The sequence below is a fragment of the Sus scrofa genome, chromosome 6 (assembly GCF_000003025.6).
Source record: "Sus scrofa isolate TJ Tabasco breed Duroc chromosome 6, Sscrofa11.1, whole genome shotgun sequence".
Taxonomy (NCBI): Eukaryota; Metazoa; Chordata; class Mammalia; order Artiodactyla; family Suidae; genus Sus; species Sus scrofa.
The window spans coordinates 34,535,556-34,548,737 of NC_010448.4; the positions used below are offsets into that span (position 1 = coordinate 34,535,556).

Here is a 13,182-nt window from a genome sequence, read left to right on the forward strand (position 1 = left end):
GCAGCCCAGGGAGACGGCGCCCAGGGAAGCCACAAGCATCCTGCCCTGCCCACCCACATGTGGCTGGCACATGTCCCTCCTGCAGGAGCAGCTGGGAGGAAGAGGAGTGCTGGCCAGCAACCCGGAGAGATGGCCAACCCAGGGGCTGCCCCCTCGGCCCCCTTCCAGGGCCAGCATTCCAGAAGGTTCCACCTGAACAGCCCCCAGACTACAGCCTGGGTCCACTACGTGCCACATGCCTGCCGTGGCCATGTCAGGGACACAGTGGCTTAGCCAGGCCCTGAATGAGGGGCCCAGCCCCACGTCCTTCTCCCTCCCACTCCGACAACCCCGACCTGCCTGGGACCATTCTCAGCTGGCAAGGCCAGGCAAGCCTGGAAAAGGGGGGAGGGAAGCGAAAGACCCCCACAGCCCCCAGAAACAAGCTTGGGCCACCTCAAGGCCTGTTGCCACCCCCACCCCCTAACATATCTGCCTCCACGAGTCCCCGTCTCTGCAATTCCCACAAACGCCCAGATGAACCAGCACCTACAGCCACAAACACTCGTTAAGCCACAAGCGGCAGCTTTCCTGGAAACGTCTTGCCTCCTTCTGGGATAGAAACATTTTTAAAGCCTGAGCTGCGTCTGTCTGCCAGACCTGAGGCAACAGCCTGGAACTCAGCCCTTGGGAGGAGATCCCAGGGTCCCGAGAATGAGCTGTGCCCTGAGATGAGTGACCTGCCCGGGGAGGGGGCATTTCTTGGTCTCCTCCACTGCCAGCAGTTCTGCTGGCATGGCCTCCAGCCGTTCAAGGTCAAAATCACTGGCACTTCTCTCTTAGGGCAGGGAAGCCAGACACCCCGGCTCCCTGGAAATTAAATGTCTACTGAAGATCCATTTGTTCTGAGTAAAAACACCCCCAGTTCAGAAGTGGGGCTCAGGAGCTCCCATTGTGGCTCAGTGGAAATGAACCCAACTAGCATCCACGAGGATGCAGGTTCGATCCCCGGCCTCACTCAGTGGGTCAGGGATCCAGCATTGCCATGAGCTGGGGTGTAGGTTGCAGATGCAGCTCAGGTCCCACATGGCTGTGGCTGTGGCTGTGGCCAGAAGCTGTAGCTCCGATTCGACCCCCAGCCTGGGAGCCTCCATATGCTGCAGGTGCAGCCCTTAAAAAAAAGAAAGAAAGAAAGAAAGAAAGAAAGAAAGAAAGAAAGAAAGAAAGAAAGAAAGAAAGAAAGAAGTGGGGCTCAGGGAGGGCACCTGCAACCCTCACTGTCCCCTCTGGACACTCTTCCCCAAGGCCTAACACCTGTAAGCCTATAGAAACCAGAGCCGGGAAAAGACCGCCCCGCCCACAACAGGAGGTGCCCTCGAGCATCCGTGTGGTGCACGCTGTGCAGTCATGAGGAGAGACGAGGGCGGCCTCTGTGCCCAAAACCTCTGTCCGTGGGTGAAGAAGGCAAGATACGTCCTGGTGGGGGTGCGCTACCTCTGGGGAGGGCAGAGAGTCTTTCCAGCTACTTAAATGCACACAGACACCTCCGGAAGTACTGGGAACTCACCACACTGGTCCCCTTTAGGGGGGGATGAGCTGGCTACAGAGGGGGATGCTCGGAATGCTTTCTACAACATGCCCTTCGTGTGTTTTGAATTTCCAACTATGCAAATGAATAAAATTAAACCAAGAGAGGGGAAGGTAGCACTGCCAGATAAAATACAGGCTGCGCAGTGAACCTGGTGCAAGACACTTGTGCTAAAACCGTCTCTGCTGTTCATCTGCAACCCGAGCCTGGGCGTCCTGGGTCCTACCTGCCCATCTGACGTCCCTGAGGGGTGGGTTCTAGGGCTACACCTGCCGCCCCCTGGGGTGGGGTCAGGGGCTCTGCTTCATTCATTCATGAGCTCTGTGGGCCCCTGCTTCATGCCAGGTTGTTGTTCTAGGCATGGGGGTTTCACCCTGGAGAAAAGGAACCCCCACCCTGAGCCTGCCCACGTGGAGCCCCGACTGACAACGAACAAGTGCAAAGGATACACAGGAGCACCTGGGACAGAGGGAAGAGGGCCCTGGGCACTGGGAGCAGCAGTGGCAAGGGTCCTGGGGCGGAAGAGCCTGGCAGTGGAGGGACAGGAGGATGGCACAGGGCTGGGGGGGAAGGAAGCGGGGTGGTCAGAGAAGTGGGTGGGGCGCAGAGCTGTGGGTACAGGGTGACGGGCTGGGAACAGTTCCCAAGGTACCCCAGAGGGGTTCCCCAGATGCCAACTCAGCATCGCGGGGGCAACATCAGCAGGATGAAGCCTGAGGGGGTCGGAGAGGCTCACAGGCTGGCCCTCTGCTCCCCTGGAGACTGGCAGGGGAGCCAGCCCTGAGGACGGCCAAGGCCAGAGGGAGAGGGGGCTGGAAAGAGCCAGCCACAGCCAGCATTCTTGAGCAAGCCCCGCGGGTGATTCACGGAGGGCCGAGGGCCGCCAGGCGGCTGGCCTCCCACGGACCAGAAAGAATGGCCCCTGCAGACACAGGCAGGCCGGGGGGCAGGACCAGGGGCCACCCGCCTAGAAACAGCCCCACGGCCTCCGCCACCACGGGGTCCTGAAGAAGGGGAGGCCCACAGAGAAGACGGAGACACCAGCCAGGCAGGCGGACACGGCGGGGCCCCCGGCCATGGCCCGACGCTCATCCAAAGCGTGTTTTTAAAATGCGTCTTTGGGAAATCTGGAAGATTAGTGACGACCTCATGGAAAATAAACTGAGAGTGACTATTATTTCTAGAATGTCCATGATGCACCCAGTTCACGGCGAGGGCTCGGCCCAGATTAGCTGGTGCGCCTCCTGAGGTGGGCACTGCGGCTACTCCTGTTTCACAGGAAAGAACTGAGACGTTGTCACTTGGGGCCTAGGGCCCGCCTGGGTCTGGGGTGCTCCCTCCGGCCCTGGGTAGGTCTCTCCCCAGCTCTCCGCAGCCTTGAAGGGGAAGCCTCTCCCCTCCACAAGGGCCCATCCCCCACCCCGGGGCCCCCCCGCCCCCCACCCGCACCCCCAGCCTGCTGCGTCTGAGCCTCGTACCCGGGGGTCGATGACCAGGTAGGTGCGAATGTTCATCTCTTTCAGGTAGGGGTCCCGCTGCTGCCCGTGCCCATCTTCCACCTCATACGCCTTGTCCAGGTGGTTCAGCGTCGCCTCTGTGATGTGCACCCGGCTGGGGGAGACCAGAGTCAGACGGCAAGCAGCAAGGCCCAGAGAGGGCGGGCACCTGCCCAGGGGCGCCCAGCAGCCAGGGCCGAGCGGGTTGGGGCCCAGACCAGGCCCCCCCCACCACCACTTCGAGGTCACTGATTCCACCTCTGGCCCCGCCCTGGCCCTCCCAGCCCAGAGCCGGGGTCACGGGCCTGTGACCCCACTGCCGTCCAGCTGAGCCTCACCCAGGGACGCCAGCCGCCTCCATCCTGTTGGCCAGGGACACGTCGTGGGACCACACGTCGTACTGCCACTTGCGCAGCCCGATGACACCGCACAGCACGTTCCCCGAGTGTATGCCCACGCGCATGCTGATGTCCACGCCTGTGGCCTCCCGCACCTGCCTGGGGTGGAGGCCAGTCACCCCACCCCAGCCGGGGCTGCAGGGGGCCCTAAACCCTAGGACAGGGTCGAGGTCCCAGGCAGCGGGAGTGGCATGGGGCGGGGCCAGAGCAAGGGTGTGGGGGGCATGTGGGAACAGGGCAGGCCCAGCTCACAGGAGAGAGAATGTTCTCAGCCTGAGGGGCTGCCTCCCTGAAAGGGGATAAGCCTCCCAACTCTAGGAGTGTGCAAATGATGTGGCCGACTCTAAGCTCAAACGCTGTTAAATGGAGGAGGGGAGTTCCTGTCATGGCGCAGAGGAAACAAATCTGACTAGGAACCATGAGGTTGCGGGTTTGATCCCTGGCCTCGCTCAGCGGGTTATGGATCCAGCGTTGCTGTGAGCCATGGTGTTGGTCACAGACGCGGCTTGGATCTGGCATTGCTGTGGCTGTGGTGTAGGCCGGCAGCTATAGCTCCAATTAGCCCTCTAGCCTGGGAACCTCCATACGTCGTGGATGCGGCCCTAAAAGGTGAAAAAATAAAATAATAAAAGGAGGAGGAATTCTAATTGCCATTGGTCCCTACAGCTCATACTAAAAGCCTTAAGGTACCATCACTGGGTGTTCCCTGCCCCCACCCCCACCCCCACCCAGCAGCCCCGGCGGGGGTCTGCAGAGGGGTCCAAGCACCACCCCAAACCCAGCAAACAAAGAACATGGAGCCAGCCTTGGGGAGCCTTCTATGCCCCCATCTCTGGGGAATGAAAGCTCTGAAAGCTGCAATCCCTACTCAGTACGAGGAGCCCCAAACTGGAGATTCTGTGGGGTGCAAGGCCCCCCAAACATGAGCAGGGCCTCTGGGTCCCACTGACAAGTAAGCAAGGACCCAAGGAGCAGCTGGTGTCTTGTGTCCACCAAGACCAAGCCTGCCAAGGTCAAAGCCAAGGGGAGCAGAGGGCCCTGTACATCCCCTACCTGTTCCAGGGAGGGTACTGACCCCCGGGGTGTGGCACCAGCCCAAGGTCACACAGGTAGTGACACCGAGCCAGGCCGGGACTTGGACCCTCAACTCCCTGGCCAGTGCTTTCTCGGTGAGACTTTAGGAGGAAGACAAGCTGGGGCTGAATTTACGCCAGGAGCTGTGCCCCTTCCAGCAGCCCAGAGGGCCCGCTCTGCCCAAACACCAGGGGGTTTGGCCAAGGTCACTGGCTTGACCGCCACAGACCACACATGTTTGGGGCTCCAGAGCACCTGGCGGAGCCAGATATTGGTGGCAAGGGGTCTCAGTGAAGCTCTGAGAGCTAGCCCCCAACTCCAGGCTCCACCAGGGGAACAGGAAGCAGAGGGGGGCTTGGAGTGGCAGCCTGAGTCTGTCAGTTCCCCCACCTGCTTCAAGGGCTCAGTCTGTGGGGAACGGAGCCCAGCTGCCCAACCTCACGGCCCTTGGCTCTAAGTTTCTGAGACTCTTTGGAACTCTGAGTGCCAGTGGGCCCAGAGGGAGGCTTGCAAATGCACTGCCAAGCGGTCCAGGTGAGCCACCTTCACCCCAAGCCTGTTGTCTGTCTGCAAAGCGGGGACCATATGCTCCTCCCGTGTCTTGAGGGGCAGGGTTCCATCGTGGGGACAGGCCCCAGTGCCCTGGGCCTGCCCGAGGTACCTACTTAATGGCCTCACACATGTCCAGCCCCATCTTCACGCAGTTGCGGGCATGGGTGGGCAGGGACACGGGCAAGCCCGACACGCAGTAGTAGCAGTCACCCAGGATCTTGATCCGCATGCATTCGTTGGCCTGGAGGTGGAGGGAGAGGCCTGGTCAGTACACAGCCCGGGCACAGGCGTGCCGGGCACCTCTCCACACCCTCATGGGTGAGCCAGGCTCCTTCCTGCCCAGGGGCTTTCTCCTGGACCACCAGCCACCAGCAGCTGCCTTGGAGCCCAGCGAAAGGACAGGGGACACAGAGGCTCTGCAGGAGGAACCCCAGGTAGGTGTCAGGGATGAAAGCAAGTGTTAGGAAGGGCAGCCCCCCGAGTGCCTCTAGAGAGGTGCTGCCTTTATTTCCTTCGTCCCGCAATGTTTCAGGATCTACTGAGCACCCAGCCCTGCCCCAGACACCAGGCAAAAGAGAAAACAAGCCGGGGGCAAAGTTAGACATGAAGCTAGATAAATAAAATCTTAGATACTCACCCATGATGACAAGTGCTAAGGAGAAAAATAAGGAACGGGAAGGGAGGGGAAGTTTCCAGGAGGCCAGATAAGGCCTCTCAGTGAAGGAAACATTCGAGCAAAGTCCTAAAGGAACCGAGGGAGCAAGCCATGCCAGGATCTGGAGGAAGAGCAAGGCAGGCAAAAGGCAGCAGCTTGTGCAAAGGCCCTGGGGCCAGACAATAGGCCAGACATAGGCTTCAGTCAGCGGGGTAAAGCAGAGAGAGTAGGGGAGATGCAGACAGAAAGGCAGCAGGTGCCATAAGCTAAGGGGTCAGCAGGTGTCAAGGTAACCAAGAGATGGCTATGCTGCCAGGGACACAGGATGTGGGGGGAGGCTGGGGTCACATAGGGAAATGTCCCTGGAGGGAAGGGGAGGCCCAGACAGGCTGTCTGCGGTTCCATCTGAGGTGATGCTGCAGCTGTTGGACCCTCTGTAAGCCCTTGACAAAGACAGCCACACATCCCTAGGCCTTGGGGCTTAGGGAACAGGAAGGAGGAACTGCCTATGGGCTCCAGTCCTCTCCCCCCACCCCTCACAGAGGCCCTGGCAGGGAGTCCTGCCCCAGCTCCCTGCCTAGAGGGCCCCAAAGAGCTGGCCATCCTCCTGGAACCAATGTACCCTCTGTCTCCACAGCAGGGCTCACTCCCTGGTACATACCCCCAAGGCCTGGGGGTGACCAGCCAGCACCAATGACCAGGCAGGGCACCATCCCTCCCTCGAGGTTCCCCACCTGCCATGCCTCTGGGAGCAGTCCCCTTACTAAGGCCTCCTCCAGGAACCCATCTGAGCGTGTGCCAGCTGCTTCCTGCTGGGCCCCATCTGGCATGTGCTGAGTTCTGAATGGCCCAGTGGAGGCGGTGAGGGCAGTGTTTTCGTAGAAAGCAGCAGGAAGCTTGGCGACGGCCAGGACACCCAGGCACAGGCTCAGGGCGCCACCACCCTTATCTCCTCCAGGGCAAGACGCAGGATCTCTGTCTGCATCCAGCCCCGCTGTCAGGGATCTCCAGGAGGCCACATTCCCCAGGCTGTTCCTCCCTGTGCCTGAACCCAGAGGCAAGGCAGACACCTCTGAGACCAGACCCTGGCTCGTGCTGGGAGGTGACAGTTCTGGAATCTGATTGCTGACAGGAGAAAAAGCTGGGACCAGCTCTACCTGTTTCTGCCCAGGGCTGGATGCTCCAGCCTGAAGACCAGCACCTGCCATGGGCTCCTTCTTCCCACTCTGGACAAAGGGGCTGCTTCCCGGGCCTGCCATGGAGGGAGGATCAGGCCCAACACGGCAAGGGCAGGTCTTTGGGTTTTGTGGCAGAGAAAGGGCCAGCTGTGGCCTTGCATACTGAGGATGGAGCCTGAGCCCACATAAGGCCCAACCTCTGGGAACCCCCATCCACGGGTTCAGAAGTCAGGAAGCCTGAAGGAAGGCTCCCAGCTAGACAGGCCCTCAGAGTCACTCCGTCCACAATACCCAGGCCACCCCTGGCCAGTAGTGACCAACCATAGTTTGGTTACCTCCTGTGATGGGAAACTCATCCCCTGAGATGGCACCTACTCCCACTGAGGCAGTCCCTCCCAAGACTGAACAGCTCCAACCATGAACAATCTTTCCTAGTGTGGGGCCAGAAGCTGCCTCCCATCAAGTTCTAGACCACTGATTCTCTGCACATGGAGTCACCTGGGAGGCTCTTAAAAACTCTCATAGGGTGTTCCCGTCGCGGCTCAGCGGAAACAAATCTGACTAGCACCCATGAGGATGCAGGTTCAATCCCTGGCCTTGCTCAGTGGGTTTAGGATCTGGCGTTGCTGTGAGCTGTGGTGTAGGTCACAGACGCGGCTTGGATCCTGCGTTGCTGTGGCTCTGGTGTAGGCCAGCAGCTATGGCTCCGATTCGACCCCTAGCCTGGGAAATTCCATGTGCCATGGGTGGGGCCCTAAAAAGACAAAAAAAAAACCTCTCATGGGTGTGAACATGGGTACTGGTGTTTTAGTTACGTTTTCCGTGTGATTCAAACACGCAGCCAGGATGGAGAGTCACTCCCCCAAATCTACGCTCGGGTCTCTACCTAATGACCCCCACTTCTGGAAGCCTTCTTGACCACCTGAGGCTGGGCTAGGCACTCCCTAGTCCCGCCCCCTGTACCCCTCTTCGAACCACATAGCACGTGGGCCAGGAACAACGTGAGGGCACCACAAGGCCCCATGTGACTCCCCTGCCCCTGTCTCTCTCTCTCTCTCTCTCTCACACACACACACACATGCACACACCCCGAGCTGGGTGCTGCTTGCAAAGGCAAACCAGTGAGATCCCAGCTCAGCCCTGTCTGGTCTCCAGTGCTCTCCCACCTCGGCTGTACCCTGGAGATTCTCCTTGTCCAGTGCCCACCCCCTGCTTGGCACCTGCTATGACCCTCGGGGTCCTCAGATCAGGTCCTCATCTCAGCCCTCAAGTCTTTGCATGTCTCATCTTGTGACCTTGTCCCCCTCACACTCTGTCCCATTCACAGTGAGCCACTTTCATTGCCCGGGCACACAGGCTTTTGCACATACTGTTCCCTCTGCCTGTAACACTGTTCCCTTTCCTCTTCAGGTCTCTTTTGAGGTTTCTCGGACTTTGCTGTGCATGCTATCCACCTGCAATCTGTTCAAAAGGCAGATTCTGGATGAGGCCTGGCCTCCCACAGTCCTCCCAGGTTCCCCAGTGAGGCTGAGGCTGCTGGCCTTGCACAGGGAGGATGGATACATAGCCTCCTCCAGACAGCCTTCCAGAGCTCTCTCTGAGCTCTGAGTTCCCTGTTCATTCCCACATACTGTCAGTCTCAGTGGACTTGAACTTTTGAGGGATAGGATCCTGGCTCAGCCTTCACTTTGCCACTTTGACCATGGGGCGCTGGGAAGCCTTTGCCGACTGAATGCCAAAATCCAGCCCAAGCCCCTCCCATGCCCATCTCAGCACGGTGCTGGGCACAGGACACCCCATGGATGCGGTGGGAGGAGTCCTGACTTTACCAGCAACAGAGAGGAGGCAGCAAGGCCGGCAGGCTCACCTTGGCGATCTGGTCAAACTTGCCGAAGAGCTCATTCAGCACCACCACCAGCTCCTTGGGGGAGCAGTCGCTGGCCAGCTGCGTAAAGCCCACGATGTCAGCGTAGAGGATGCTGGGGGTGAAGCGGGGCAAGGGGGACAGTCAGGGCAGGTGGAGCCCGAGCATCCGCCAGCCCTGTGCCGTCACCCCTGCGAGTCTCAGGCTCCACAGGGATGGGAGAGAAGCCCCAGCCAGGAAGACACGTTAAAGTTCCCAAGGCTTCACATTAAGCAAAACAGTGAGTTCCTGTTGCAGCGCAGCAGAAACGAAACTAACAGGGATCCAGGAGGATGCAGGTTTGATCCTTGGCCTCACTCAGTGGGTTAAGGATCCGATGTTGTCGTGAACTGCGGTATAGGTAGCAGACATGGCTCGGATCCCGCATTGCTGTGGCTGTGGTGTAGGCCGGCAGCTACAGCTGCAATTCTACCCCTCGCCTGGGAATCTCCGTATGCAGCAGGTATGGCCCTAAAAAGCAAAAAAAAAAAAAAAAGCAAAATAGAGCAAACCCCAGTTGGCAGGGGCTCTTTGGAAGCCCAGCTCCTTTAGAGCCTGTGCTGCGGATGACTGAGCGGTGCCCTATGGGCAGATTCTCTGGCCCCTGGGAACCCTCCTCCTTCCCCACCCTGCATTTCAGCTCTGCGCAGACTTCAGAGCTCAGGCCCTTCTAAGATGAGACTCTGCGCCCCTCCAGCCGAGCTCCAGTGCTTCTACAGTCTAGTCTTTGCACTGCCCTTGTAGGACCCCTAGAATGGGTCCTACAGATGAGTAAACTGAGGCTCAGAGAAGTTCAGACTTGCTGGGAAGCCAGAGGTGCAATATGCCCCAGCTCTCCTGGCTCCTGAGTCCGTAGTCCTAGACCATCCACAGCCCAGAGAGAGGCAGCGGGCCAGTGTCAGGGGTAAGGCTGAGCCTCCAGGCAGGCCTACACTTCTCTAGGGTCAGCGCCAAGTAAGACTCTTGGCCCCTTCAAATTGGGCAAAGACAGGTATCAAGCCTGGGGACACCTGGTGGTCACCTGGCGGGGGGGCTTTCCCTGCTTCTGGGGGGCCTGTGCCCCTTGGAGAATCATCTGAAGAGACCCCTTTCTTCCCAACAGCCATGTGTGTGCACAGTTTGGAAATTTCAGGGGGTAGAGGGCCTCCCCCACTACCCATCGAATCAGACCCACCCCCTGGGGAAACAAGTGGCAGCCTGAGGCCCTGGGAGGGGCCTGGATTTCCCTCCCCACCGCATCCCCACGTGGGCTGGGGTCTGGGCCTCCAGGCAGGAGGGCAAGGGGCCGGCTGCCCGGGGGTGCCCAGGAGACACTGCACACCCAGGCCCAGCCGGCCGCCCACCTGACGTTCTGGTGCCGCTTGACGTAGAGGCTGTGGAAGTTGTTATCGGGCAGGTAGCGGCGGTCTCCACGCTCCTTGAGCCGCTCGATGATGGCCAGCTTCATGCCCATGGAGATGTGAGCTGGCAGCACGGACAGCAGCAGGTTCTCCTGGCACATGGGGCACACGCGGGGTGGTGTCAGGCTCTGGGCCCTGCCTCCATCCTCTCGGCCTTCCTGCCGCTCTGCCACCGTATCTCCATCACCACTGGCCTCTGCTCTGCCACCAACCCGGCGGGCACACACCCTCCCATGTCCCCAGCAGCCCCCAGGGTTAGGCTGGCACCGGTGTCTGGCCAGGTGCCCCGCACACGCTGTTCAGTGAGCACATCTTCAGAGAAAGGATGTGGGGTGCGGGGCCTTGGGGGTGGCTAGGGGGCTGGGCAGCGGGGAGGCAGGTCCCCACCTGCTGGCGCTTCTCGATGCGCAGCTTACGGCGGATCTGGATGCACTTCACGGTGTAGGTGAAGAGGTCGCGGGAGGCGTCCTGCATCTGGTGCTTGTGGAAGGCGCCCGTGAGGTTCCCGCACAGGAAGACCACAGCATTGGCCAGCAGCTGCAGGCGGGCCAAGGGGGCGCTTGGCATCCAGCCTGGCCTGGGCCCTCAGGACACAGGCCCCCTCGGCCAGCTGGTGCCAGCACCCCCCTCCCCAATCCCTGGCCTCCAACCCACTCAGGTTGCAACCTCCCTGGCCAGGCAGGCAGGGAGACAGCGGCCCAGATGGGGGCTGGTCCCCTAGTGAGCTGCGGTGACTCAGGCCCGTCTTGGCATCTGCTAGGCATTTCCTGCTGCAGAAGGGCTCGGGCCCCAAACACCGGAGAAGCCAGCCTCTGCCAGGGAGGCAGGAGCACATCCCCTCACAGAACCCAGAGCTCAGAGAGAATGCCAAGGCCAGTCACAGGAGGCACAGCGCCTGGCTGGCTGCCCAGACCCCTGGCCTCTGTCTCCTGGACTGGATACCAGGGCCCGTCAGGAGGAAAACACATCATAAATCACAACTAATTGTTCATGGTCAACACAAAGACACCAGACAGGGTGCCCAGCGGGGACCCCAGCCCTGTCCAGACGGGGCTCTGGGCTGAGCAGGTAAAACCTCAGAAACAGGGCCTCACCTGACAACACCGCACTGGACCCAGGAAAGAGGCCCGAAGTCAGGGCTCCAGTGAGAGGCTGAGCCTCCAGGAGTCCGCAGGCCAGCAAAGAAAAGGGTGCAGGGCAGGGCGCCTACCCCCTCGGAGGAAGCCCGGCCTTGAGGCCGTCTGGCTGCAAACACCTCTGTCTCCAAGGCCTCCAACTCACACGCTTGTGCCTTGGCCACCCTCTGCCCCAACCACAGCCCACCCGGAGGCCTTAGCCGGCCCCGTGCCCACACCACCCCCCTCACCCCTCACCTGCAGCCCCACCCGGATGCTGGGCCTGGTGAAGGCCCCCGTCAGTGCACCGAGCACCAGGAGGTGGGAGATGCTGGAGACGAGCCCGGCCACGACGGCCCCCCTCGTGCTGAAGGGCAGCAGCGTGTACACCACGAAGACCACGAACAGGAAGAAGGGCACCTGCACACAGCGCACCGTGAGCCCCGCCGCCAGGCCGCCCCCGCCCGGACGCAGCCCGAGGCTGTGCTGGGACCACCCCACAGCCGCATCTGATGGGACGACGGCCCCGGAAGCCTGAGCGCTGAGAACTCAGCGGCCAGTCCAGGCCCTCCGTGTCCTCAACCCCCAGGTGGGTCCCTTCCCCCCGCTGTGTGGTCAGAGGCAGTGACAGACACACAACAGAACAAGAAGAGGTCAAAATCTGCCCAGCCAGCCTCACTTTCTACACGCTGATGAATGATCTGGGGCCAAGGTCAGGCCTCCCCAGCCCTCGTGACCCAGGGAGCTCCCGCCTGGTACCCACCGCCTGCGGCTCCCTTCTGCAGGAATGGAAATTCCCAGAGGGCTGGGCAGGGCCCGCTCACCTGCCACCGCCACCACACCGTTCACTCCCAGAGCTGGCCACTGCTATCCCCAGGGGCCCTGCTCCTGCCCCTCCTGGGAACAGCACCCTCCCCTAGGCTGCTGAGCTTCCAGGGGTCTCACCCCAGCCCAGGCACAGGACCAGCCCCATGGGTCAGAGGAAGCCACTCCTTGGGGACAGGGAGCATCCAGGGCTGGGCCCATGACACAGACCAGCCAATGGGACACAAGCTGGTTGAGAAAGGGCTCCCTCAGCCGGCCCAGGCAGCCTGCTGGACAGGCAGCCTGGAAGGGCTGCAGCCATCTCTGTCCCAACCTGGGGACAGCCTGGCAGAATGGAACAGCACAGAGGACAGCAGAGCCGAGAGAAATCGGGATCTGGCCATCCTGCTGGAGCCCCGGGACCAACCCCTGGGCCTTTCCTGGCACTTGAGCCAATTCGGGCCTTTCTACCCCAGAGGTGGAAAGGTGTCATTTCCAGACATGGCACAGCCAGGCATTCAGGTGGACACGCTCCCCACCTCACCCCCTCTCACCAGCCCAGAGCTGAGAGAACAAGATCAGCCCAGGACTCTCTTCACCCATGGCCCACAAAGACGGAAGAAGGGCCGGGGCTGACACACCCAGGGCAGCCCCGTGTCCAGAAGGGACCTAATGCCAGAGAGGGCAGGAGTTACTGGGTGCACACCTGCAGGGGACAGGGACAGCTGGCTGGCCGCACCCAACCCCCAGGGACGCTGGGCCCCCCATCCTATTACCTGCTCCCAGGCACAGGCCTCCTTTGTCCATGAGTCAAACACCAGCACATAGCCCAGGGTCACGAGACAGGCCCAGATGAGCAGCGCCGAGGCCCTCAGCCACTGCCGGACGAGGCATTCAACATACACCAGTACGTAGAGAGCCACGAACACAGCAAGTGTCACGAACGCCGTCCCCAGGACAGCCTGGTGTCTGGAGGGCTCCTGGGCGGGGCAGACATACACAGAAATGCCACAGCTTCCCCCAGCAAGATGCCGCCTCCT

At 60.8% G+C, this 13,182-nt stretch overlaps 1 protein-coding gene across 13 annotated transcripts in view; it reads right to left on the reverse strand.

Annotated features, from left to right (window-relative positions):
* ADCY7 (adenylate cyclase 7) overlaps positions 1-13,182 on the reverse strand; it is a 64,882-nt gene that overhangs the window by 14,053 nt on the left and 37,647 nt on the right. For all 13 annotated transcript variants that reach the window (XM_021094204.1, XM_021094206.1, XM_021094203.1 and 10 more), the window contains exons 3-10: positions 12,919-13,122; positions 11,597-11,758; positions 10,611-10,760; positions 10,167-10,315; positions 8,788-8,899; positions 5,201-5,328; positions 3,402-3,560; positions 3,046-3,178 (exon numbers count right to left, since the gene is read on the reverse strand). In XM_021094204.1, coding sequence (XP_020949863.1) covers positions 3,046-3,178; positions 3,402-3,560; positions 5,201-5,328; positions 8,788-8,899; positions 10,167-10,315; positions 10,611-10,760; positions 11,597-11,758; positions 12,919-13,122 — 1,197 coding nt within the window. The remainder of the gene's footprint in view (positions 1-3,045; positions 3,179-3,401; positions 3,561-5,200; positions 5,329-8,787; positions 8,900-10,166; positions 10,316-10,610; positions 10,761-11,596; positions 11,759-12,918; positions 13,123-13,182) is intronic.